This window comes from Metopolophium dirhodum, chromosome 1 (genome assembly GCF_019925205.1).
Source record: "Metopolophium dirhodum isolate CAU chromosome 1, ASM1992520v1, whole genome shotgun sequence".
Classification (NCBI taxonomy): domain Eukaryota; kingdom Metazoa; phylum Arthropoda; class Insecta; order Hemiptera; family Aphididae; genus Metopolophium; species Metopolophium dirhodum.
In genome coordinates, this window is record NC_083560.1 from 126,432,048 (window position 1) to 126,454,419 (window position 22,372).

General features: G+C 26.6%; 2 protein-coding genes across 2 annotated transcripts in view; one reads left to right on the forward strand and one right to left on the reverse strand.

Moving 5' to 3' along the window:
• Nucleotides 1-22,372, reverse strand: part of LOC132932973 (cleavage stimulation factor subunit 1-like) — a 44,223-nt gene that overhangs the window by 10,481 nt on the left and 11,370 nt on the right. Inside the window, exon 6 of the mRNA XM_060999314.1 lies at nucleotides 11,526-11,577. The gene's annotated coding sequence lies outside the window, so the exon portion shown is untranslated. The remainder of the gene's footprint in view (nucleotides 1-11,525; nucleotides 11,578-22,372) is intronic.
• LOC132953646 (phospholipid-transporting ATPase ABCA3-like) lies at nucleotides 290-22,002 on the forward strand. Its single transcript, XM_061026018.1, has 17 exons — nucleotides 290-2,063; nucleotides 2,134-2,288; nucleotides 2,354-2,509; nucleotides 2,600-2,671; nucleotides 8,136-8,274; nucleotides 8,339-8,588; nucleotides 9,516-9,628; nucleotides 10,613-10,725; nucleotides 11,400-11,634; nucleotides 12,797-13,020; nucleotides 13,077-13,355; nucleotides 13,856-14,177; nucleotides 14,242-14,483; nucleotides 14,549-14,696; nucleotides 17,747-17,957; nucleotides 18,025-18,241; nucleotides 21,823-22,002. The coding sequence occupies exons 1-17, from the start codon at nucleotides 437-439 to the stop codon at nucleotides 22,000-22,002; spliced, it is 4,683 nt and encodes a 1,560-aa protein (XP_060882001.1). The 5' UTR covers nucleotides 290-436.

Consider the following 22,372-nt stretch of genomic DNA (forward strand, 5'->3'; position numbering starts at 1 on the left):
TTTACAGTATACTGTATTATTTTAAAGTACCTGTTTAATATTTTTTAACCAGCTTTTGAAAAAATAGATTTTGTGTTTATTGTGATTAAAAAATGAATAAACGTAAAGATTTTTATTTTTTATCAATAATTTATATAAACAATAAATATATTGTATACATGATTAAATTTTAAACATTTAATAACATATTAAGAACCACTTAAGATGTCTTTTCACCCAAATTTACAAAAACATATAGGATCTATATCAAAAGTAAATTTATGTTTGTAATTCGTAAATAAGACGGATACAATATAATTATGCGAGAGAATAGATAATTAACGTATTATGGTAAAAATAATGTCTGATTATAACATAAACAATACTATTTATTGATTATATTTATAAAGTAAGTATACCTATATTATATTCTCTTTTTTTCAGAAACTAAGTAAAGATGTGGCTAAAACTAAAAGTACTTTTATGGAAAAGCTTACAACTACGAAAACGACATTGGTTAAATACTATAATTGAAATATTAATACCGTGTTTGTTATTTTTTTTTATGAATTCACGTGTTTCAAAAGATAAAACACATGAACCTATAATGATAAACCAAAGTATACCAAGCCCTATTTCTGAAGACATTTTATATGCAGATTATGGGACTGCATTATCATCGTTTGATTTTATATATACTCCACAAACTATTGAAACAGAGCAAATTATGAACACTGTAAAAACAAAATTGAATATTTTGCCTAATAACATTGAAACAGCTATTAATGAAGATGAAATGATAAAGAAATTTAAAAGCAAATTTAATAGAGGTCAAAGAAATTTATCATATAGTGGATATGGAATTGTTTTTGAAAAAACTATGAAATCCCAGGTTTTAAAATACAAGATAAGAAGCACATATAAATCATGGACAACAGATCAATTGTTTCCAATAATAGAATTGCCTGGACCTATGAATGAAGGTTTAATATACCTAGAAATGGGATTTGTAGCATTACAATTAACCTTAGACAAAGCTTTTATTTTGTTGAGTGTCAATAATAAAAGTGGTCTTAATATAAATGACTATAATTTAGCAATTCAGTCATATCCTTATACAAATTACATACAAGCTTCACTATCTGGACTTATATTTGAAGCAATGATTCCGTTACTCACCGTTTTAAGTTTTTTGTTAATGTGTACCTATACAATTAAGAGAGTCGTTGAAGAAAAAGATTCGGGAGTAAAAGAATTGATGAAAATTATGGGTCTTAAGCCATGGATGATATGGACAGGATGGATATTACACAACTTTTTTGTATATGCCATATCAATCACAGTTATCACGTTTATTACTTGCTTTGGAACATCTACTGGCCAAACAACAATGATATTAAATTATACAAATCCATTACTCTTCTGGATTTTGTTAATGACTTATATGATTGCTGGAGTATTTTTTTGTTTTGCAATTAGTAGTTTTTTTAATCAGCCATTAATTGCTTTAATTGTTGGTAGTAGTGTATGGTGTGTCTCTTACATGTTACCGCAACAGTTATTAAGCAATTCTCCAAACATTCTAATCCAAACACTATTCACATTATTTCCAAACTACGCAATAGCATTAGCTTATATACCTATAATGTCACTTGAAACTCAAAGAAAAGGTCTTCAATTCTCCACTCTATTTATTACTGGAAAAGGTGATAGCAATTTTTCGGTTGGCTTTATTTTACTGATGTTTGTTGTTGATTGCTTATTATATGGATTTATTGCTTGGTACATTGATTCAGTCAAGCCAGGAAGATTTGGTATAGCAAAACCATTTAACTTCTTGTGTAAATGGCCAAAAAACAAGACCGAAGATACTGTAATGGCTCCCATCGGTATAAGCAACAGTAGGCTTTTCGAAAAACCTCCAAGCAATTATGAAGTTGGAATTAGTGTACAAAACTTACATAAACATTTTGGAAATTTTCATGCAGTTAATGGAGTAAATTTGGACCTATATAAAGGGCAAATTACTGCTCTTTTAGGTCACAATGGTGCTGGGAAAACAACAACAATGTCAATTATAACAGGTGGTTTTTACATTTTATAATGATTATTATTATTTATTACACAATTATATTAATTTTCTTTATTTATTAGGGTTATTATCCCCAACATATGGTACAGTGTATGTTAATGGGAATGATTTATTTAAAGACATTGACAATTTTAGACAAGATCTCGGTTTATGTCCTCAACATAATTTACTTTTCTCTTATTTGACTACTCTGGATCATTTAATATTTTTTGGAATGGTATGTTTTAAATGTTTAATTTATAAATTTTAAGGACGTTTTAATATTTGTGTAATTTAATTTAGCTAAAGGGTTTGTCATTGCAAAATGCAAAATCAAAGGGCTTAGAGTTGCTTAAACTTTTAAATATATTGCATAAGAAAGCAGACCTAGTGAGTAATCTTTCTGGAGGAATGAAAAGAAAGGTGTCTCTTGCTATTGCATTAACTGGAAATCCTAAAGTAAGATATTAGTTGTTGTACTACATATGGGTTATGTTATATTTTTAATTTATGAGTAACTAGGTAAAAAAATCATTAATTGATTTTCAGATACTTATATTAGATGAACCAACATCTGGAATGGATCCTGAATCCCGAAGAGAAATGTGGGACTTACTTATTGTATGATAATTAATTTATCTTTAATTTTTTTAATTTTATTTATTAGATTTTAGTGTGCATATGTTTAATTTGCTTTTATTTACAGTAGAAAATGTAATTATAGAATAAAAACTATAATCTATAAAAACTTAAAAAATAATTTTATTTGTGGGGGGGGGGGGGGGGGGGTTAGGTATAAGTCTACTTTACCGGGCAACCTTTTTTTTCGAATTTGGTGACGAGTTAAGAACGATGATGCAAAAAAAAATTGTGCAATTCATTATTATGGAAGCCATAGTCTTCCAACATTTGTGATTTTACGTTTATTGTACTCAAGGGCGCAACACTACTAAAAGGCCCGGTAGACGACCTTCAGTTTGGCTAGTTTGGCGACCGGATCCGGCAGGCGAATTGACTAACTATAATACTTGCGTTACTGTTACTAACAATGTTAAGTTTACCTGTTAGGTTATCCGTCTGCCCTCGATTTTATTGGCCGAGCGCAACGCAGCGAGCAAGTTTCCACGCTGGCAGATTATTTGCTTATTTTTTTTAGAATGTTTGAAATTAAATTAAAATAAACTTTGTTTAATTTCAAGGCCTACCCAAGATGGTTTTACACAAAATTCGAGGGATATTTTCGATTTTTTTGCCCGAGCGCAGCGCAGCAAGCGAGTGGCCACGCGGGCATTGCTGTGCGCAGTTTTTTTATCCTGTGACCTACTTGAGGTGGTGTTGCATAGCAAGTCGAGGGATATTTTCGTTTTAAATTGACAAATAACAAAAATGGTGTTTGCATTAATTGTATGTGTCAAACCTCTAGTTTCGTTGCATGACGCGTTTACCAGTGCGCCAGTCAGACCTGAGCGTGGGCAGCCGGAGCAAAAATAGTTGTTTAACCATAACTTTTGAACTAAAAATTTCCGCAAAGTTTTTCAAACATTTTTGAAATAAGCATGTGTAAAAAACGCTTTTAAAAAAAAATTTCAAAAACAAATCAATTATGTTCCAATGTTCCATTATTTCTATTAATTTTTTCTCCTATAATCAAAAGCAAAACCATTTCGTATACAATTTACAAGGAAAATTTGGTTTTTTGCCAATTTTAACCCTTTAAAATTGAAATTTTGCAAAATCCTTTCTTAGTATCTACACTGTGAAATTATAATATTAATCTACCCACAAAATTTCAAATCGATACCTAACTCTAACAGGTTCGGCTCTGCGTTGTTATGAATCAGTCACTCAGGACACTCGTTTATATATATTATATAGATTATTTAAATATTTTTATACTTTTTACTTTTTATTGCATGAAAATCCACGCTCTAACTAATCATTACACACCTACCTAACACTATCCATTAGTACCATATGATCTTTTAAAACTACGCCGGTTCCCGGTCACCAACAAATAATACCTATCTAACAATATTTTCTAAATGTCACAGTATAAGAGTTTATAGTAATTAGATGTTACTCATTTGAGTCACTCGTAACAAATATTTTACTGAACCATTAAACATCTTTATTTTAATTTTTTAGTGCTACCTTTGATATTTTTGTTCTTAAAAACAAACAAATTTAAATGTAGATTCCATTAATAAATAAATTACTGCTTTTGCTTAAAAATATTAAACTATGATTAATATTAAAAATAATTTTTAATTTTCTCTAGGTACAAATTTTAATTTTAATTAAAATAAATATATTAAATACAATTATTTTTATACTAATAAAAAGGGAATAAAAAATTATACACATTTTACTGCAATTTATTTCATTTTCAACATGGTTTTGATATTTTAATTTATGATTTTATTATGTTACCGTTTGTATAATTTTTAATGTATATATTAACAAGTAAAAATAAATTATGACAGCTATTGTCCATCAAGATCATTTGATTAACTAACAATGTGGTATTTTCTTTAGATTACTAGGGTAGAGCCACAGATAGAGTTGCCAATCATAATATTTTGCTAGTCTACCGGTTATCAGCACACAATACCTAGGTACCAGTATTTCTTTAAACCTCAGTCGGTACGTAATAATCGGAAACTAAAAATTAGTGCCATGTATTAATTTTTTATAAACTAATGTACTGTGCTATAGCTTTAGTAAAAATAATATTTTCTTCTAAATAAATTGCCATATTATATTAGGTAAGAGGAGGATGTCTGCTCACTTTTTGTTTTCTCTCTCTGGCCCACGCGCAACATAGGTAGACAAAACGCATTTGTGCAGAATCATTTTTTTTTTATGTTTTTGAGTTATTTTAGAGTGAAATCACCCATTACAAGAACAACAGAGAATAATATTTTTGAGAGTATGACATATTGATTTATATAAATATTTTCTTAAAATAATTTAATTTTACAAACATTTTTTTTTCTATTTCAAAAGTCGAATAAGTACCTAACTACAAATTCAAATAATAATGAAATATAAAACCGATATGTTATAGCCTCAACAATATTATCCTCTATAGTTTTTGTTATAGGTTATTTTATTCTAAGACTACTTAAAAATCGTAAATTATCGGTTAGGTTAAGTGTTTTGTCTATGTTGCGCGTGAGTCAGAAAATATCAAATATTGTGCTGACGTCATCTTAAGTTTATATTATGTATGTTATACCACTCAGATGTTAGATGCAGGTTAGTAGCGTACTATGATATATTATTCTATATTTCTATTAATTTTACAATATACAAGAATGATTGTCAGTCTTGTAACGTTCCTCGTCAAGGAAATCGAAGTTCTGTGTCCCGGATTATAATTTTGAATTAATGCGGCAACTTTAGGACTGCATCATTTGCATAACTGTTGTGCACAGCCATAAAAATAGCAGAATAACAAATATCTTTTATATTATCTAAAACATACCTGGTTATTTTGTTTGCATATAAATTCATACTATGGGTTTAACTACTTTTGAGAGATATTTACTTTTGGAAGCATACATTATACTTATTAAAGGTAAAATAGGTACATACATTTTAAATAATTTTCCATCAATGTTTTTATTTTATTTAATAAAGTACAACCGTGAATATTTTATAGATACCTATGTATTATGTTTACAACAAACATTCTCAAATTATAGATATATATGCAGGCAGGTACACTGTTAACATTTTAATAACAGTTTAAAAAAAAGATGAGCAAGTGGGTGTCTCCCTGTTGTACAGTAGGTTACAAGTGGGTCACTGTAATGGATGGTGTTAAATTTGAAATCAATGATATAATATAATTTTATAGAAAAACGATTCTGAGCGAAGACGGTCAGTCAGCCTATATTACTAAGTATATTTGATGATATTATTGTGAATAAAGTAATTTATATATTGACCTATTTACGCGGAACCTTGTTTTAAATTTTCAATCCTTAGCTATAAAAGTTGAACATTTTATAAATTTTTAACTACAAAATAATTATTAAATTTTAAATTTGATAAAATATGCTGTCAAGATTTGAACTTTAAGTTCCTATAAAACAACTGTGACTAAGGTTTTTAAAATTTTTTTAAATTTCATTGTAACAATATAGTAGGAGCCTTGTGTTAATTTTTCAAGCTTTTTTACCCAACAAATAAAGTTTTATTGACATTCGTAGAAAAAAGACTAATAAAATTTGAAACTGAAAATGTTGCTAAACAGTTCAAAACAAATCAAAATATTTTGAAAATTGTATCGTGTATAGAAAACGCAATTATAAACAACCAGTGAAAATGTGATGTATCATTCATTTGTTTTAAAGTTACACCAAAAACCAAAATCGATTTTTTCAAAAACCAATTTTGCGTAAAAATTCTCGTCTTGCCTTAATTTTTATATTGTTTTTCCCGGCGCTTTTGAAAACTATTGAGAATTTGAAGTTTGACCTCCCGAATGCACCTACTAGATTCACTTTCCCATCGAACAAGGTACTGTTAAAGAAATTCGAAGCAGTTTTATTGCCCCCCCCCCTCCCTGACCCTTTTTTTGTTAAGTTAATTTTTCTTATTTTCTGTATTTCTCAATATGATATTACTTTGAAGTATCTCTGTTTTCTGTATGTTCTAGCCGTGGTAATTTTACCACTCTGATATACTATACGCCACTAGTCGATCGCGGCATATATGTGACTATTGGACAACAAAAACATATACCTCTATGGTAGTATGGTGTACTGTATTTTTTAATTTTCTGCGAATTATTTTTCACGCATGATTGTTTATAATAAACCCAATAGTTGGTAAATAAAACAATATTGCCATGAAGACTGTAGATTTACCATAGTGCGTGGGTTTATTTTTAGACTTTTAGTGACTGAAGTGTAGCTAGTGACTGAAAAATGGTTTGTATTCACCTCTGGGTTACATGCTTTAGATGTTTGTAATAAAGAGTTGTATCCAAATATTCATGAACTCTTGAAAATATTTTGTACTTTGCCTATTATTAACACTGTTACACGATGTTTTTAAAGTTTTTATGAAGTATTAAATCTTACTTAATAAATAGTAAGACAGAAGTAAATATTTTATCAATTTTCTTATCTAATATTAAATAATAACTATAAATTAAGTAGTAATTATTATATATTTTGTTTATTAGAACCGACTTAAGGCCCGTTTTACAATCATAGTTTAAACCTCAGTTACGCTTAGCCTATAAGGTTTTACCGGTCGAATTCCAAGGTTTAACATTAGTTTAACTATTGTAATATGGGCCCTTAATGTGTTGGCTTTATTGGCATGTCACCAGTCAATATAATAATCATGCCAGATGAGGTTATCGATGAACTGAGCATCCAAAAAAATAAAAAATGGGATTTTGTAATATAACTATTTTTTTTGTTTATCGTAGTAACACTGGATTGGCGAATTTATAATAAATGCTATTAGGTACTATACAATTTTTGTTAATTCTTATTTCGCCTTGATCCACACTAACTTCAACAAGTTAGGGGATTTTAAAAATGTATATTATGTACGTATTTATAGATTTACCTATTATTATATATTTCATCCCCCCCCCTATCAAAATTTCTAAATACACCACAGGCCCCAAACCGTGGTGACAGACAAAAAAAAAAAAAATTTATAAAAATAAAAAACACATCATCGTAAAATCAATACATTCATCGCTTCACTCAGAATCTAAAGTTCAAATTCAAAAAATGCATATAATTTCTTTTTAAAAACAATTATTTACTGCATACCTATTTTTTGTTTATTAGTAAATATTACCTATGTGATTTGTTTAGTTTTACATCATCTGCCCAGACATCTATTTTAAATGTATCTCTTTATTTTAATTGACTTTGTTCATTATAATTTGACATTTTAATATCTATAGGTACATTTTTTATTAATAATATTTTTAAGACGTCTGAACTGGGTAAAAACAAATTATTATTATACCATAAATATTTGTATTTAAAATGTATTTTAAAACTCCCTCTCCATGGTACGTTTTTAATTAGATTTCTAACTTTATTAGTCTTTTAGAGGAGTAAGAACTATTTTGATAACAACACATTTTATGGAAGAAGCTGATGTCCTTGGTGACAGGATTGCAATCATGGACCATGGACAAGTAAAATGTTATGGCTCTACATTATTTTTAAAAAAAGCCTATGGTAAGAATAAAATGAACCAATTGAAGCATTACAAAATAATCATACATTTCATAAAAATTATCAGGTACTGGTTATAATTTGACAATTGTAAAAGAAGAACCATGCGATGAATCTAAAATTATAGAAGCAATTAAAAACATTATACCAGAAGCAGAAGTTCAAAGCTCATTAACTGCTCAAGTTGTCATTAATTTACCTAATGAAAATACTGATCAATTTCCAGAACTATTTGAAATATTAGAACGCAATAGAGAAACATTTTCTATAAAAGGAATGGGTGTATCTTGTACAACAATGGAAGAAGTTTTTCTAAAGTAATCTTTTTACAAAATCAATAATCCGTCTCACAAACGTACAATATAGGTAACAAAGTCTAAGTTAACAAAAATGTATTTAACTCTGTTATTTTTAAAATTAGAGTAAATTTATCCGTTATAAAATGTAAAAGTAAAATAATTATTTAGGTGATCTCGGAGGATTTTAATGATATTATTATTTTTAAGTAAGTTATGATTGTTTTAAAATATACAAAAAATGTATAATAATATTACCATTTAGGTTTATAACAGGTCAAATCACTCTAGTTTTAAAACTTACAGAGTAAAAATGTATAATTGTGAACGTAAAATTTGCCATGTTGTATGTTTGTAAGATGTATACAACACATGCGGGTGTGGCCTTTAACTTATAAGACAAACTGAGTATGTTATTTTTGTAAGGTTAATGTAATAATATTAATATTACCATAAACTCGATGAACTAATCCTACTATATAATCATGTATAAACTATGTATTACATTTTCACTTATTTAATTATTATTATATTTTTAATTTAATTTTTTTTTTATGATAGATTTTCCTCTACAAAATCTACCAAACTCCCCCCCCCCCCCCTAACTGAATTATTTTTGGTTACCGGACATTCACCTTACGACCTTACATTAAAACAGTTTATTTAATTTTTAGTAAATATTTAAATCATTTTTTTTTTTCAGTTTATCATTTAGTTTATATTTCAAACTTACTGTCTATAACATTAATATTCAATCTTAAATATTTCATTTTTAATTAAATTTATACCGATTTTAATGAAACTATTAATTTTTATTGACAAGATTTTAAAATAAGTACACTTAAATAATTATAATTTAATATAGTTTATGTCACCAGTATAAGAAATTATTAAGAAATTGCACTGTTTGACTTGTTATTGAGAAAAAAAAATGTTTATTTACTTTAGAGCTGAAAACAATTTACCAGATAGTGAAGATGATAATATGTTAGTTCATAGTTCAGTCACAACTGGAGTTGATGGAGATGAACCAAAAGAACCATCTAATAATGATACACAAAGTAAATATTTTAAATTCAGTACTTTTATGAAATTCTGAAATAAAATTAAATATACTATAGGTAAGCAGATAAAATTTCTCCTAAATTTCACTCTTTATACGACTTTAAATTAAAATAATAATTGAATGTTGCATTCGCGCTTAATGAAGAATCTATTTATTTGATTATTTATATGATGATTTCATTGTTAATAGATAAAACATTATGTGTATACTTTTTGATATTTACAACAGATTATTATCAATACATGAACAATCCCTGATATTCCTTCGCGACTTTGTTCTTGACTAGTTGTTGAACATTTCCACTTGTGTTTACCCAAACATGAAACGTTTACATCAGTTTTACATTTTTATAGTGAAAGTATCATATAATATTTGATATTATATTGTTATTTTAGTCACTTAGTGTATTTCAAAAATTTAAAACAAACAATAACTACAATCAACTATACAGTCTACAAGTAATATATTTACATTGAAGGCTTGTTGGTACTGTGTAATGTAATTTTTGAAATGTATTTCCTTCATTCCTAATATGCATTTTGATATTTAGATTTTTATATTGTTAAAAGCTATAATGTAATATTTAAATGAGGAAAAACAATAATTATTGAAATACAAAAATTTTAATTGATGTTAAACAATACAATCTCAGAAAAGTCCAAGAAAAAAATATACAAAAATGATTGTTAAAAAACTACAATAAAACTGTTATGATATTTTTATTTTTTATTTCATCAAATTATTTAAATTTGTCTATATACATCACATTAAAATGTAATAAAATAAAGTGTGAAATGCATTAGGTATCTTGTTAATTTCATTAATTTTATTAATTCAAATTTTATAAACATAATCAATAGAAATATAATTCTAAACAATAATTATTTAATATTTTAATATTCTTTAGTATATATATTTATATTGTAACTTATTAGTTACTACTAAATGCTGATCATTAACTATCGTTTATGTTTTTTAGTATTTCTTCCAGAGTATACAAGTAAAAAAAGTTCAATGAAACATCGGTTTAAGGTATTGTTGGAGAAAAAAGCAGTTTATACATACAGGAGATGGGTTCCATCATTATTTTTTGTAAGTTATAAATATATTTTCAATTGGTACTGGTTTGTTATTGGCCACCGCCATGTTAGTGAAAAAAATCACAAATTTAAAATTTAAAATGATCATAAAGAGCTCAATAATGAATAAAATGATTAAAATTGCCAATTTAAATATTTAGTGAGAAAGTTCTCAGACTTCTAGTTCTTATATATGGTTTTTATTTTTGAATTGCAACAAAATAACAAAATTGCTTTTGTCAAACAGTATTACTATGTATGATGTATATTATTCCCATTTTTCCCAATTATAAAGAATAGTAGGTATGGTCTATTATTTTACTTTTAACTTCCCAAAATATCAAGTACATCCAATTTTCTAACTGAACGTACCCAGAAGTTGAAAAGTAAATATTTTTTTTTAGTATGAAAAATGACGACAAAAAAAAACTAAATACTTATATACATTTATCAGCTCTGCTCAGAATCTAAAACACATTATATATTATTGTTTACAAATAAATGAAGTACAGTAAATAATTAATATTATACTTAGTATATAGGTACACATAAAAATTTTCATAGTCCTTTACTAAGGATGTCTGGTGTCTGGTGTCTGGTGTATTATAAATATAATAATATGATGTGCTAGCAGGATGACAAACAAGTGGTATTTAACAACTAATTTTATCCTCATTATTATTCTAGGGAATTGCACCAATTCTGTTGGGCTTGTTAACTATGCAATTAACTAATAATTCAATCAATACATCCATTGTATCTAAAAGTTTAAAAATATCACTAAGCACCTACAAAGGTAGCAGTGTATATTACCGTGCTGGAGATAATTCCCCGGAAAATTTGGAGCCAACATTTGTAACCATTTCTAGAAAAAATAAAGCTACTGTCAATGAAGTATCATCAGAAAACAATATAATTAATGGTAAGATTAATATAATCATTGCTCATATACGTGGTATATTACCTTAATTCTTAATAAAATAAGTGTAATAAAAAGTAAAAGGTATATTAGGTGGTGGATTTATGTCATAAACAGTTCTAATTTTACAGAATATTGCACTTAAAAAATAGTTATAGTCTGCCGACTTTTAAAAAAAATTGGGTCTATTTACGGGTTACGGCAAACAGAGTATAGTAGGTAGTTTCCTTGAGATAAATGAGTATTTTGATTGTTATCAATATAATATATACAACCATGGATATTAAAAGGTTATCATAGTACTATTACTACTTATGTATATTATTTATGTATATTATTGTTTCTACAATTTTGCATCTTGTATGTATTAAATACATTGGATAAACAAATAAAAATATGACTAGACATCTTCTGTTACTATTTTTACATCATAAGTTAAGTTAAGTTTATAATAAAAATATTATTATTTCTTTAAGTTCACCTATGTTATTACCACAATTTATGTTCTATTACTATGATCATTTGGTATTGTTTCAAATAATTGTATTATATATTAGGTATCTATGGTCTGTCTAGCGAGAGAACGCACCGCAAATTGACCAAAACTGATTCCACCACGCAACATCCTGCTGTAGGGGAACCGGTTTAGATTAGAAGAAGACACGGGGGGGATGCACAGAATCAGCGTGTTCTCTCGCTGGACAGAGTATGTGAGTTTTCAATTGCTTTTCCCATTATCATAATATGCTTACTTTTAAATTTTTTTTAATGATTAAGTCTATACAATTAATATTTAATGTTAAAAATATATTACTTAAATATTAATTTATTAAAATTAAAAGAACTAGTGACATTTTAAATTGTATTTTAAATTGTACAAAACTATGCAGTATAAAAATGGAAGTTATACAGAAGAGATATAGGTAGTACATTTTTAATGCAATAAATATCTTTTTTTTTTGTAATAGCTAAATATATTTTACATTAACAAAAGTCATACCACTTCTTTAGTAAAACCAGATTTTGTTTACAATATATTGTAACTCAGAATCTACAATATTGTCCAATAGCCAATAAGACTTAAAATACAACAAATTTGAATTATTTATTCATCATTTTTTTTTAAATTAAAAATATAATTAATAACGAAATATTTGTTTTATAGATTTATTAAAAATGTGCAAAAAAGACGTATTAAATTACAGAACAAATCTTATGATTGCTGGTGACTTTAACAAAACAAAATCAACTATCTTTTACAATAATATAGCTATTCATACTCCAGCAATTGCAGTAAATCTTTATTCTAATGCACTATTACAAAAGTTGTCCGGCAATGATGAATCATATATTTCAACTGTTAATGAACCGATTGAAATGAGTAGTATAGTAAGGTATTCGTCATAATTAAATATACAGTCAAGATACAATAATTTTTTTTTTAGAAAAAATGTGATGAAGGACTTGGCCATTTATTAGTATTGCTTTGGATGACTACTTTCACGCCTGGTTTAGTGTATTTAATAGGATATTTTATAGCGTTACCATTAAATGAAAGAGTAAGTGGAATCAAACACTTACAAATGATGACTAAACTTTCACCAATCATGTATTGGGTTACTTGTCTCATTTGGGACTATTTTTGTTACATAATTGTGGTTTTATTAACATTGGCCGTTATGTATTTAATGGATATAAACGACATATTTACTGGTTTAAATGAAGTTGGTAAGTTAATCTATTACTAAGTTTAAACCAATGTATAATTTAAATATGATTTTTACAGGTGGTCTATTAACATTATTATTTATTTATGGGTGGAGTGCAATTATCTATGCATATGTTTATAGCTATTTAAAAAATACACTAGTCAGCGCCATGTTATTGTATATTGCATTTAATTATATTTTAGGTATTTTATATATTTATATATATTTCAAGTTCGGAACTCTGAAGTTATGAGCTATTACGCTAAGTATTGATAATTTTAAGGTTAATATGTTTACAGGAATGTTTATAAATATTATCTTAATTCTAATGAACAACTTTATAAGAGAGAAAAATAAAATAAATTACTTTAACACAATGAATATAATAAGGTTAATAATTTTAATTATTCCACATTTTTCATTTCCATTGTGTTTATCGGGATTTCTAAAAATAACATGGGAAAACAACATGTGTAAAGTATGTAAATCACCTAAAATGATTGAAGTGTGTAAAGGTAAGTTCTTTTTATTTTTTATTTTTCATGTCAACTGTCGATAATTTTAATATTTTAGCTATTGGTTCTAAACGTAAAAGTTATTTTGTTTTCAAATCTGATGAGGATCCTGATGCCATACTAGAAGAAACTTTATTTTTATTACTTAGTAGCATACTCTACATATCCGTTATACTATTATTTGATTATAAAATATTTCATCGGTTAAATCAGTGTGTATTTAACAGAATCTATGGCACTGGTGTTAGTTATAGAGATGTTAGTGAAGATCCAGATGTTGGTAGTGAAAGAGATAAAGTTAATGCAGCTAAGACTCATTCAAGTAATAAATGAAACATTTTTGTAAACGAATCACAATTTAATACATTTTATGTTTTACATTCTAGATAGTGCTTCATCACCATTATTGGTGGTTGATGACATAGTTAAAAAGTTTAGTTTTAAATTCACCGGTGTAAGGGGTATAAGTTTTACTGTTTTCCCTGGTGAATGTTTTGGCTTACTCGGTGTGAATGGGGCAGGTAAAACAACTACATTCCGAATTTTAACTGGAGATACATTTCCTTCAAAAGGTGACGCTTCTATTCTTACTGATAAGTTGTACAAACTCAGCTCTGACCTAAATCAGGTTAATAAAAAAAATAGAATAACGATTAATAATGTTTGTATGAATTAATTAATAATGCTGTATAGTATGTTTCTTTGATTGGTTATTGTCCTCAATTCGATGCGATAAATGATCAACTTACTGCAAGAGAAACTTTAAAACTAATGGCCATTTTGAGAGGAATTTCGCCAGCAAACACCAAAAACCATGTTGATAAATGGATTAGACTTTTAGGTAAATAAAATATTACTAGAATAGCAACTTTTAGGAAATTTAGTAATCATCAGTTACCTATAGTACCTATTTGTAAAAATAATAAGATTGTATTTATATAACAATAATTGGTAGACTTATCAAATCAAATAAAGATTGTTTATTCAATACAATAAATAAATCTTCTAACGTCATACCTAAATTAAAACGTCGAACAAAAAATATATTATTGTATTTTATTTTATTATAATTAGAACTATAAAAAAAATATTCATTGTATGCTTTTGGCCTTAAAAAAAATAACTACCTTGTAGTTTTTTATTAATTTTCATTTTCTTGTATATTGATTTTTTATAGAATGTTTAATCAGATTATTTAAATAATAATAATTATTATTATTACATAATTTTATAAGTTTTAAGTGATTTGGTTTTGAATTCTTTGTAGATAAAAAGGTGGGTAAGTGGATGTCGCTCTGCTGTACAGTAGGTTACAAGTGGGTCACTGTAATAGATAGTGTTAATTTTGAATTCAATGATATAATAGCATTGACCATTGTATAAGAAAAATGATTCTGAGTGAAAATGGTCAGTCAACCTATGATATTACTAAGTATATTTGATGATATTATTGTGAATAAAGTAATTTATATATTTACTTATTTACGTGGAACCTTGTTATAAACTTTCAATCCTTAGCTACAAAAGTAGAATATTTTATAAATTTCTAACTACAAAATAATTATTACATTTTAAATTTGATAAATTTTGTCAAAATTTGAACTTTAAATGCTTATAAAAAAAAATCGTGACTATGTATTTTCAATATTTTTCAACTGCTATTGTAATAATATATCAGGAGCCTTGCATAAAATGTTCACGCTTTTCTACCCAACAAATAAAATTTTATTGATATTTATAGAAAAAAAAACTAAAAAAATTGACAATTGACAATGTCCGTAAACAGCTCAAAAAGAGTCAAATTATTTTCAAAATTTTGTCGTGTATAGAAAATGCTAATACCAACATTCAGTGAAATTTTCAAGTATTTACAGTCATACGTTTTTTAATTACAACAAAATAAGAAAATCGTTACACGGGAAAACGAGTGAATATCAAATGTTGTAAAATTATGAATTTCAAACGTTCATAAAAATTTAATTTGACTTTCTTGTAGACATTTTTTTTGATAAAGGTAGATAAACTTCAGGATAATATTGTATTAAAATTTTTTATGAATTCTTAACTCAAAATAATTTGCTAATTTTCGTGATTTTTTCGTATTTTGTCAATATTAGAACTTTAAATGCTTATAAATAAAAACTGTGACTAAGGATTTTTAATATTTTTCAAATATCATTTTAACAATATAGTAGGAGCCTTGTAATACATTTTCAAGTTTTTTTACCCAACAAATAAAATTTTATTAATATTTGTAGGAAAAAAAATTGAAACTGAAAATGTCCGTAAACAGCTCAAAATAAGTCAAAATATTTGGAAAATGTTATGTTGTATAGAAAATGCTAATACAAACATTCAATCAAAATTTCATGTACCTACGGTCATTTGTTTTAGAGTTACACCAAAAAACAAAATCGATTTTCTCGAAATAGATTTTGCGCAAAAATTCCCGTTTTTCCTTCATTTTTCTTTTGTTTTTTATGTCGCTTTTGAATACTACTTGGAAATTTTTACTTTTGACCCCCCAAAGTACCAGCTAGATTCACTTTCCTATCAGAAAAGTTACTGTTGAAGAAAATCCAAGCACTTTTACTGTCTTAAAAGGTGATGACAGACACAAAGACACACATCATTGTATAATCAATACATTCATCGCTTCGATCAGAATCTAAAATGTTTTGTCTGTTTATTCCATCATTTTATCCTTGTTTACACCTCATGTCCAAGACACCATTACGGAATTACAGTACTTTCCATATTAAAACTAAATTACAATAATTTTTTTTTACCATATAGTCATATCAGCTCATAAGTAGAGCAAGGACATTATATTTTATGCAGTTAAAAATCATCAAAATTGCACTTATGTATCAAAAAACTAAAAATATGCCCTAAAACAAAAATTACGCACTCATATGAAACTAAAAAAGTACATTTTTTCTCTAAATATTTTAATTATTTTACTTAATTAAATTCTCTATGTACTTGTACTCATAGTATAAGGAATAAGAAGTATGATCAACACAAGCCGTGTTTTCGTCTTGGTTCTAGGCATGTGCATCGCCTTGTGTTTTTGTGAATACATACAAATAAATGTATACGCATGACGTCACCTTGTGTTTATTGTTGGTTGCATAAAGTTACCTATATAAAATATTATACATTGCCCCTTAAAAAAATATGTGCATTCCTATCATTGAGCATACTTTTTATTCTGTAAACTATGCCTGTACCAATATGTATAAAAAAATATTGTTATCTAATCTATCCACTTAACATTAAGATAAAAATTAGTTTCTATCTTTATGACAAATTCGCAGTTTAGTATCAGTTGACCTTGATTGATGATGAAAAATATTTACCGAAGTGCTTTATTTTTTATTAACTATCAAAATATGCATTAAAAACTTAAAATATGCTCTTATAATCAAAAATATAACCTTTGAACCCAAAAATTTCAAAATATGCAAAAATATGCACTAAAAACTTGATCACAAACGTAGTAGAATGTATTGTGTAGGTACTTACTAAGCATACAGTTAAGTTAGCCAGAAAAAATATGCAAATGTGACTTTCTTCTAGTCAAAAGTAACTTAGCATGATGCATCCGAATGATATATTATAACCACCGCAGCTGTACTATCGTAAAGAATATAGTGTGACTTTCACTTCACTATTTGAGTTTGTAAATATGAAATATTAATAAACATATTTTTGAAAAATTATAACTTTTCACATTACATTTTAAATTTTTTTTTAAAAACTATCTCTACAACCTGCAATTAATCATAAACTGTTTTTCTTGAAAATGTCAACATTTGTATGGGTACTAATGTACTATTAGTAATGTTTTTGTCAGCGTTTTTATTATTATTATTATCATTGTTATAGGTCTTGAAGAACATAAAGATCGACTCTGTGGGACATATAGTGGTGGTAATAAGAGAAAATTGAGCACTGCAATGGCATTAATTGGAGATCCTCCTGTTGTGTTTTTGGATGAGCCCACTAGTGGAGTAGACCCTGTGGCAAGGCGTAATTTATGGCAATTATTAGCTGCTAGTCAAAGAGGTGGACAAGCCATTGTACTTACATCGCATAGGTAAAAAAATTGTGTAAACGATTTCTATATTGAGATATTATAATTCTTATTTGATTGACATAAATAGTATGGATGAATGTGAAGCACTTTGCAACCGTTTGACAATAATGGTGGGCGGTTTATTAAAATGTATTGGTAATATACAATATTTGAAAAATCGTTATGGACAAGGATATACAATAATGGTAAAACTACGTAATATTGAAAATTTCAATGTTTCTGAACTAAAAGCTGATTTAGAAAGTCAGTTTGCTCCAGACATCAGTTTAAAAGATGAACATACGGTGAGATTAAGTTATTACAATTTTATGTTATTGAAGTACCTACCTAACTATACATAGGTACTAGTTCAGTGGTCCAAATTGTGTATTACAGTACCTACCATAGGTGATCACAGCCCATGCGAAAAAAATTAATATTATTTACAATTCATTGCAATTCAATTTTGTTGATTTCAAATTGAATGTGCGCCTACTAAGAATAATATTATTAATATATCAATAATAGTTTTATAATGAACTATTCATCTGATTATCTTTTATTGTTTCCGGACTTTTTGTCCAATTATTTTAAACATTTATCCAATTATTATTCACCTCCACACATTTGTACCTATATAGTAATCAGGCCTCGCACACCTGTACAACACCATATAAATGCTGATAACGCACAATTTCCACGATCATTTTTATTCAGTTTTTTCATACTTAGCTGATATTTAAACCTTAAATTGAAAATCATTGAGAACTCATGTTCTTTATATCTGTTCATCGTAGTATTTACAGAAAGAGACTACTGTTGAATTTCAGAATTTTGTCTAACGTATAGGGTACCACAGACTAAAAAGATTGAGAACCATCATTCTAATATCGTGACACCATTCTTAAGTAATATCAGAATGAAACAAACTTTGTAGATTCGTGTAATAATACAAATAACATAACATGTTATTAAAAAATATATATATACCAATAGGTAGTCAAATTGGTTTCGTTTTTCATGCGGAAAATAAATAAAACCAAAATTATTGGAGAGTAACAATTTCATAATAGTAAAAGTAATTTATTTACCTATTCACGTAGAACCATATTTTACATTTTCAAGCCATAGCTATAAAAGTTGTAAATTTTATAAATTTTTAACTACTTACAAAATCGTTTTTTAATTTTAAATTTGATAAATTTTGTCAAAATTCAAGCTTTAAATGCTTATAAAAAGAATGTGTTTTTAATATTTTTAATATTTTACAACTGCTATTGAAACATTCATCAGAACTCAGAAGCGTTGTATTAAGTTTGCACTGCTTTTTTACCAAACAAATACACCTTTTTGACATTTATAGACAAACAAAACTAAAAAAATTGAAAATGTCCGTAAACAGCTCAAAATGAGTTGAACTATTTTGAAAAATTTTTGATGTTTGATGTATTGAAGTTATGTTTTTTGGTAATAGGTACCTATATCTAGGAGTAAGGCATTTTTAAGATACGCAACGTCATGTTTTTCTACTTTTGATATTATCTATATAAATAAAAATGAAATGCTGTTCGTTGGTAATTGATTTTTTTTTAATGTCCGTAATAATCCGAATAATATTTTTACGGACATAAAAATAGTCAATGACTGTGGATTACATTATAAACCAAAAAAAACCTCCAAATATAAGTCAACAAATTTTCAAAATTTCCAAACAACTTTTAAGGCCGTCGACCAATATACACTATTTATGAAAACTTGAATCGTCCATTGGCCTTGGCCTACATTTGACCATAATAACAGTTTTAATTGTAAAATCAACACACTACGAAATATTTCATTTATTATCACACTCATATTCGGTATCAGCATAAACTGCAGCTTATTTTCCCCTTTTATTTGTGTTAATGTTTAAACATTTTTTATGGGAATAACAGATATTTCATATTTTAGTTTTTGAGTCTATATTATACGGATATTGGTTTTGATGATGTACATTTGAATAACAAACAATAATTATCTTTTATTTTAATATACAAATTTGTCACCTATAATGTTATAGCTCGTGGTTACTGTTTTTAAATTTCGTAGGTATTACCAGACTTTGCCGCAAAGTAAATTTTACTTGCAAATAATTCCTTTTATTGGCCTAATCATTCGATTTTTTTCATTCAGTGCATATATAATTTTTACATTGTATAGTTATTGTTCAATATAACGAATAGTGTAAATTCTAATTTTATTTTTTTTTGTAACTTAAATTCTGTAACATATTTTTTTTCTTTATTTGTTTATCAGAAATTTGTGAGTATGGCTATAAATATAAAAAAAAACGCTATAGCAGATTAAGTTCTCTTCTAGTAAGTTTGAACATTAATTGGTAAATTTGCAGTAAATATTGTACTCGGAAGTTTGTCCCTGATATAACAGTGTTTTCTATAGGTATAATCTAATAATTACGCAATAAACATTGTTGGTTATGTCGTGATTACATGGGACCACATTCAAAGTAGGCACATTGAATTAGTATTTAAATATATAAGATATACAATTTTAATATTGCCTAAATTTTCATAAAAATTGCCTATATCAAACCCCTTAAAATAGAGTGTATTATGTCTGTGCCAGGTTACATCACAACTAAAATTGATTTTTTGTTTTATTTACAAGATAATTATTCTGATTAGACGTTTTTTTATTTGATAGACCAGTAATATTTTCAAAATCTCCTGAATAGATGTATTATTAACAGAGTACCTACTTCAACAGAATTCAAATGTTGAGAGCTTGTAAATGTTATAAAGTATAAAAATTCATAAAATAAAAATTCAGTGAAAATTGAATGTATCTACGGTCATTTGTTTAAGAGTTACACCAAAAACCAAAATCAATTTTGTCAAAAACCGATTTTACGTAAGAATTCCCGTTTTTCCCAATGGTTTTAAAAACTACTGGGAATTTTAAATTTTGACCGCAATGCAACAAATTGATTCACTTTCCCATCGCAATAGATATTGAAGTTCGAAAATCGATGCATTATTTCGACTACTTATCGTGTATACAGAAACAAAAAATAAAAATAAAAACACACATCATTGTAAAATCAATACATTCATGGCTCTGTTCAGAATCTAAAATTCACAAAAATTCATGGACAGCTAAAACTGCATTCCGTCCAATATTGCATATTTTCATCTATTAGTTAGGTAGGTATATCTTAAATTGCTAGGAAAGCCAATGTTAAATAAACAAATTAAAGTTTTCATAAAAATAAGTATATATAAAACAAAAATTAATACAACATTTCTTTATAAGTGTTTAATGTTTTTTTATTACTGTAAAAAAATGTTACTGTGCCTACATAATATTACATTAAAAGAATCAAGTAATTATTGTTTATATTATTATAATAACTATAACTTTATATTAATATTATGACAATGAAATGTAAACTGAAAAAAATGTATTATTTATTATTATTGCATTTTTTCTGATCTTAATATTATTGTTAATTTTAATAATCTAGATAGATTTAAAACTTTAATACATCAAATAATATCTTTCTAAATAAAAAAACATATTTCTTTGTTTATAGTTGATCTTAAATAATTTTTGTAATTATTAGTATTATTTTGAGATTTTAATATTTTCCGACTATAATTGATGAAAACATCTAAACATTTTTGAGCTGTAATAATTTCTTTAAACATGTAATAATAATTATAAAATTATTTGATATAAATGTATTTATTTTTTGGTACAATTAATACACAATGATAATATGTCAATATAAATTTACCACACCATAAATGGACTAAACAATTTTCCACCGTGGGTAACAGAGTACACTTGCACCTGTATTGATATTGAAATGTTATTTATGTTGCAGGGTTTATTGCATTATCACGTTACCAATCCAAATATACTATTGTCTGAGATATTTCGTAAAATGAAAGAAACTAAAGAAAATTATAATGTAATTGAAGACTTTACTGTTGGTGATACAACCCTTGAACAAGTATTCATCGCATTTGCAAAGAACCGGGCAGTTTTAAATACAAGGGAATAAGACCTTGTTTTTACTACTTTTGCATAATATAATATCACTATTCAATTTACTTTGTGTGTTTCTCTTATTATAATTGTTATTTTAGTAATAATTCCTCATTTTTCAAAATAAAACAGATTTATTAAATTTGGAAATTTATAATTTTATTATTGAAGTATTTAAGTTAAGATTATTAATACTTGTTTATTGTTACTAAATTAATTAAACATCCGAAGAAGATAATTTTTATTTGTAAGTGTTTATTAAAATATAGCTTATTGTCTAATTACATTCAATCTGTAACAAACTTAATTGTATTTTTATTAATTTTTATATTATTGAGATTTTAGCATTCATGATATTTTGTTTTATATTTATTGCTATATTTAAA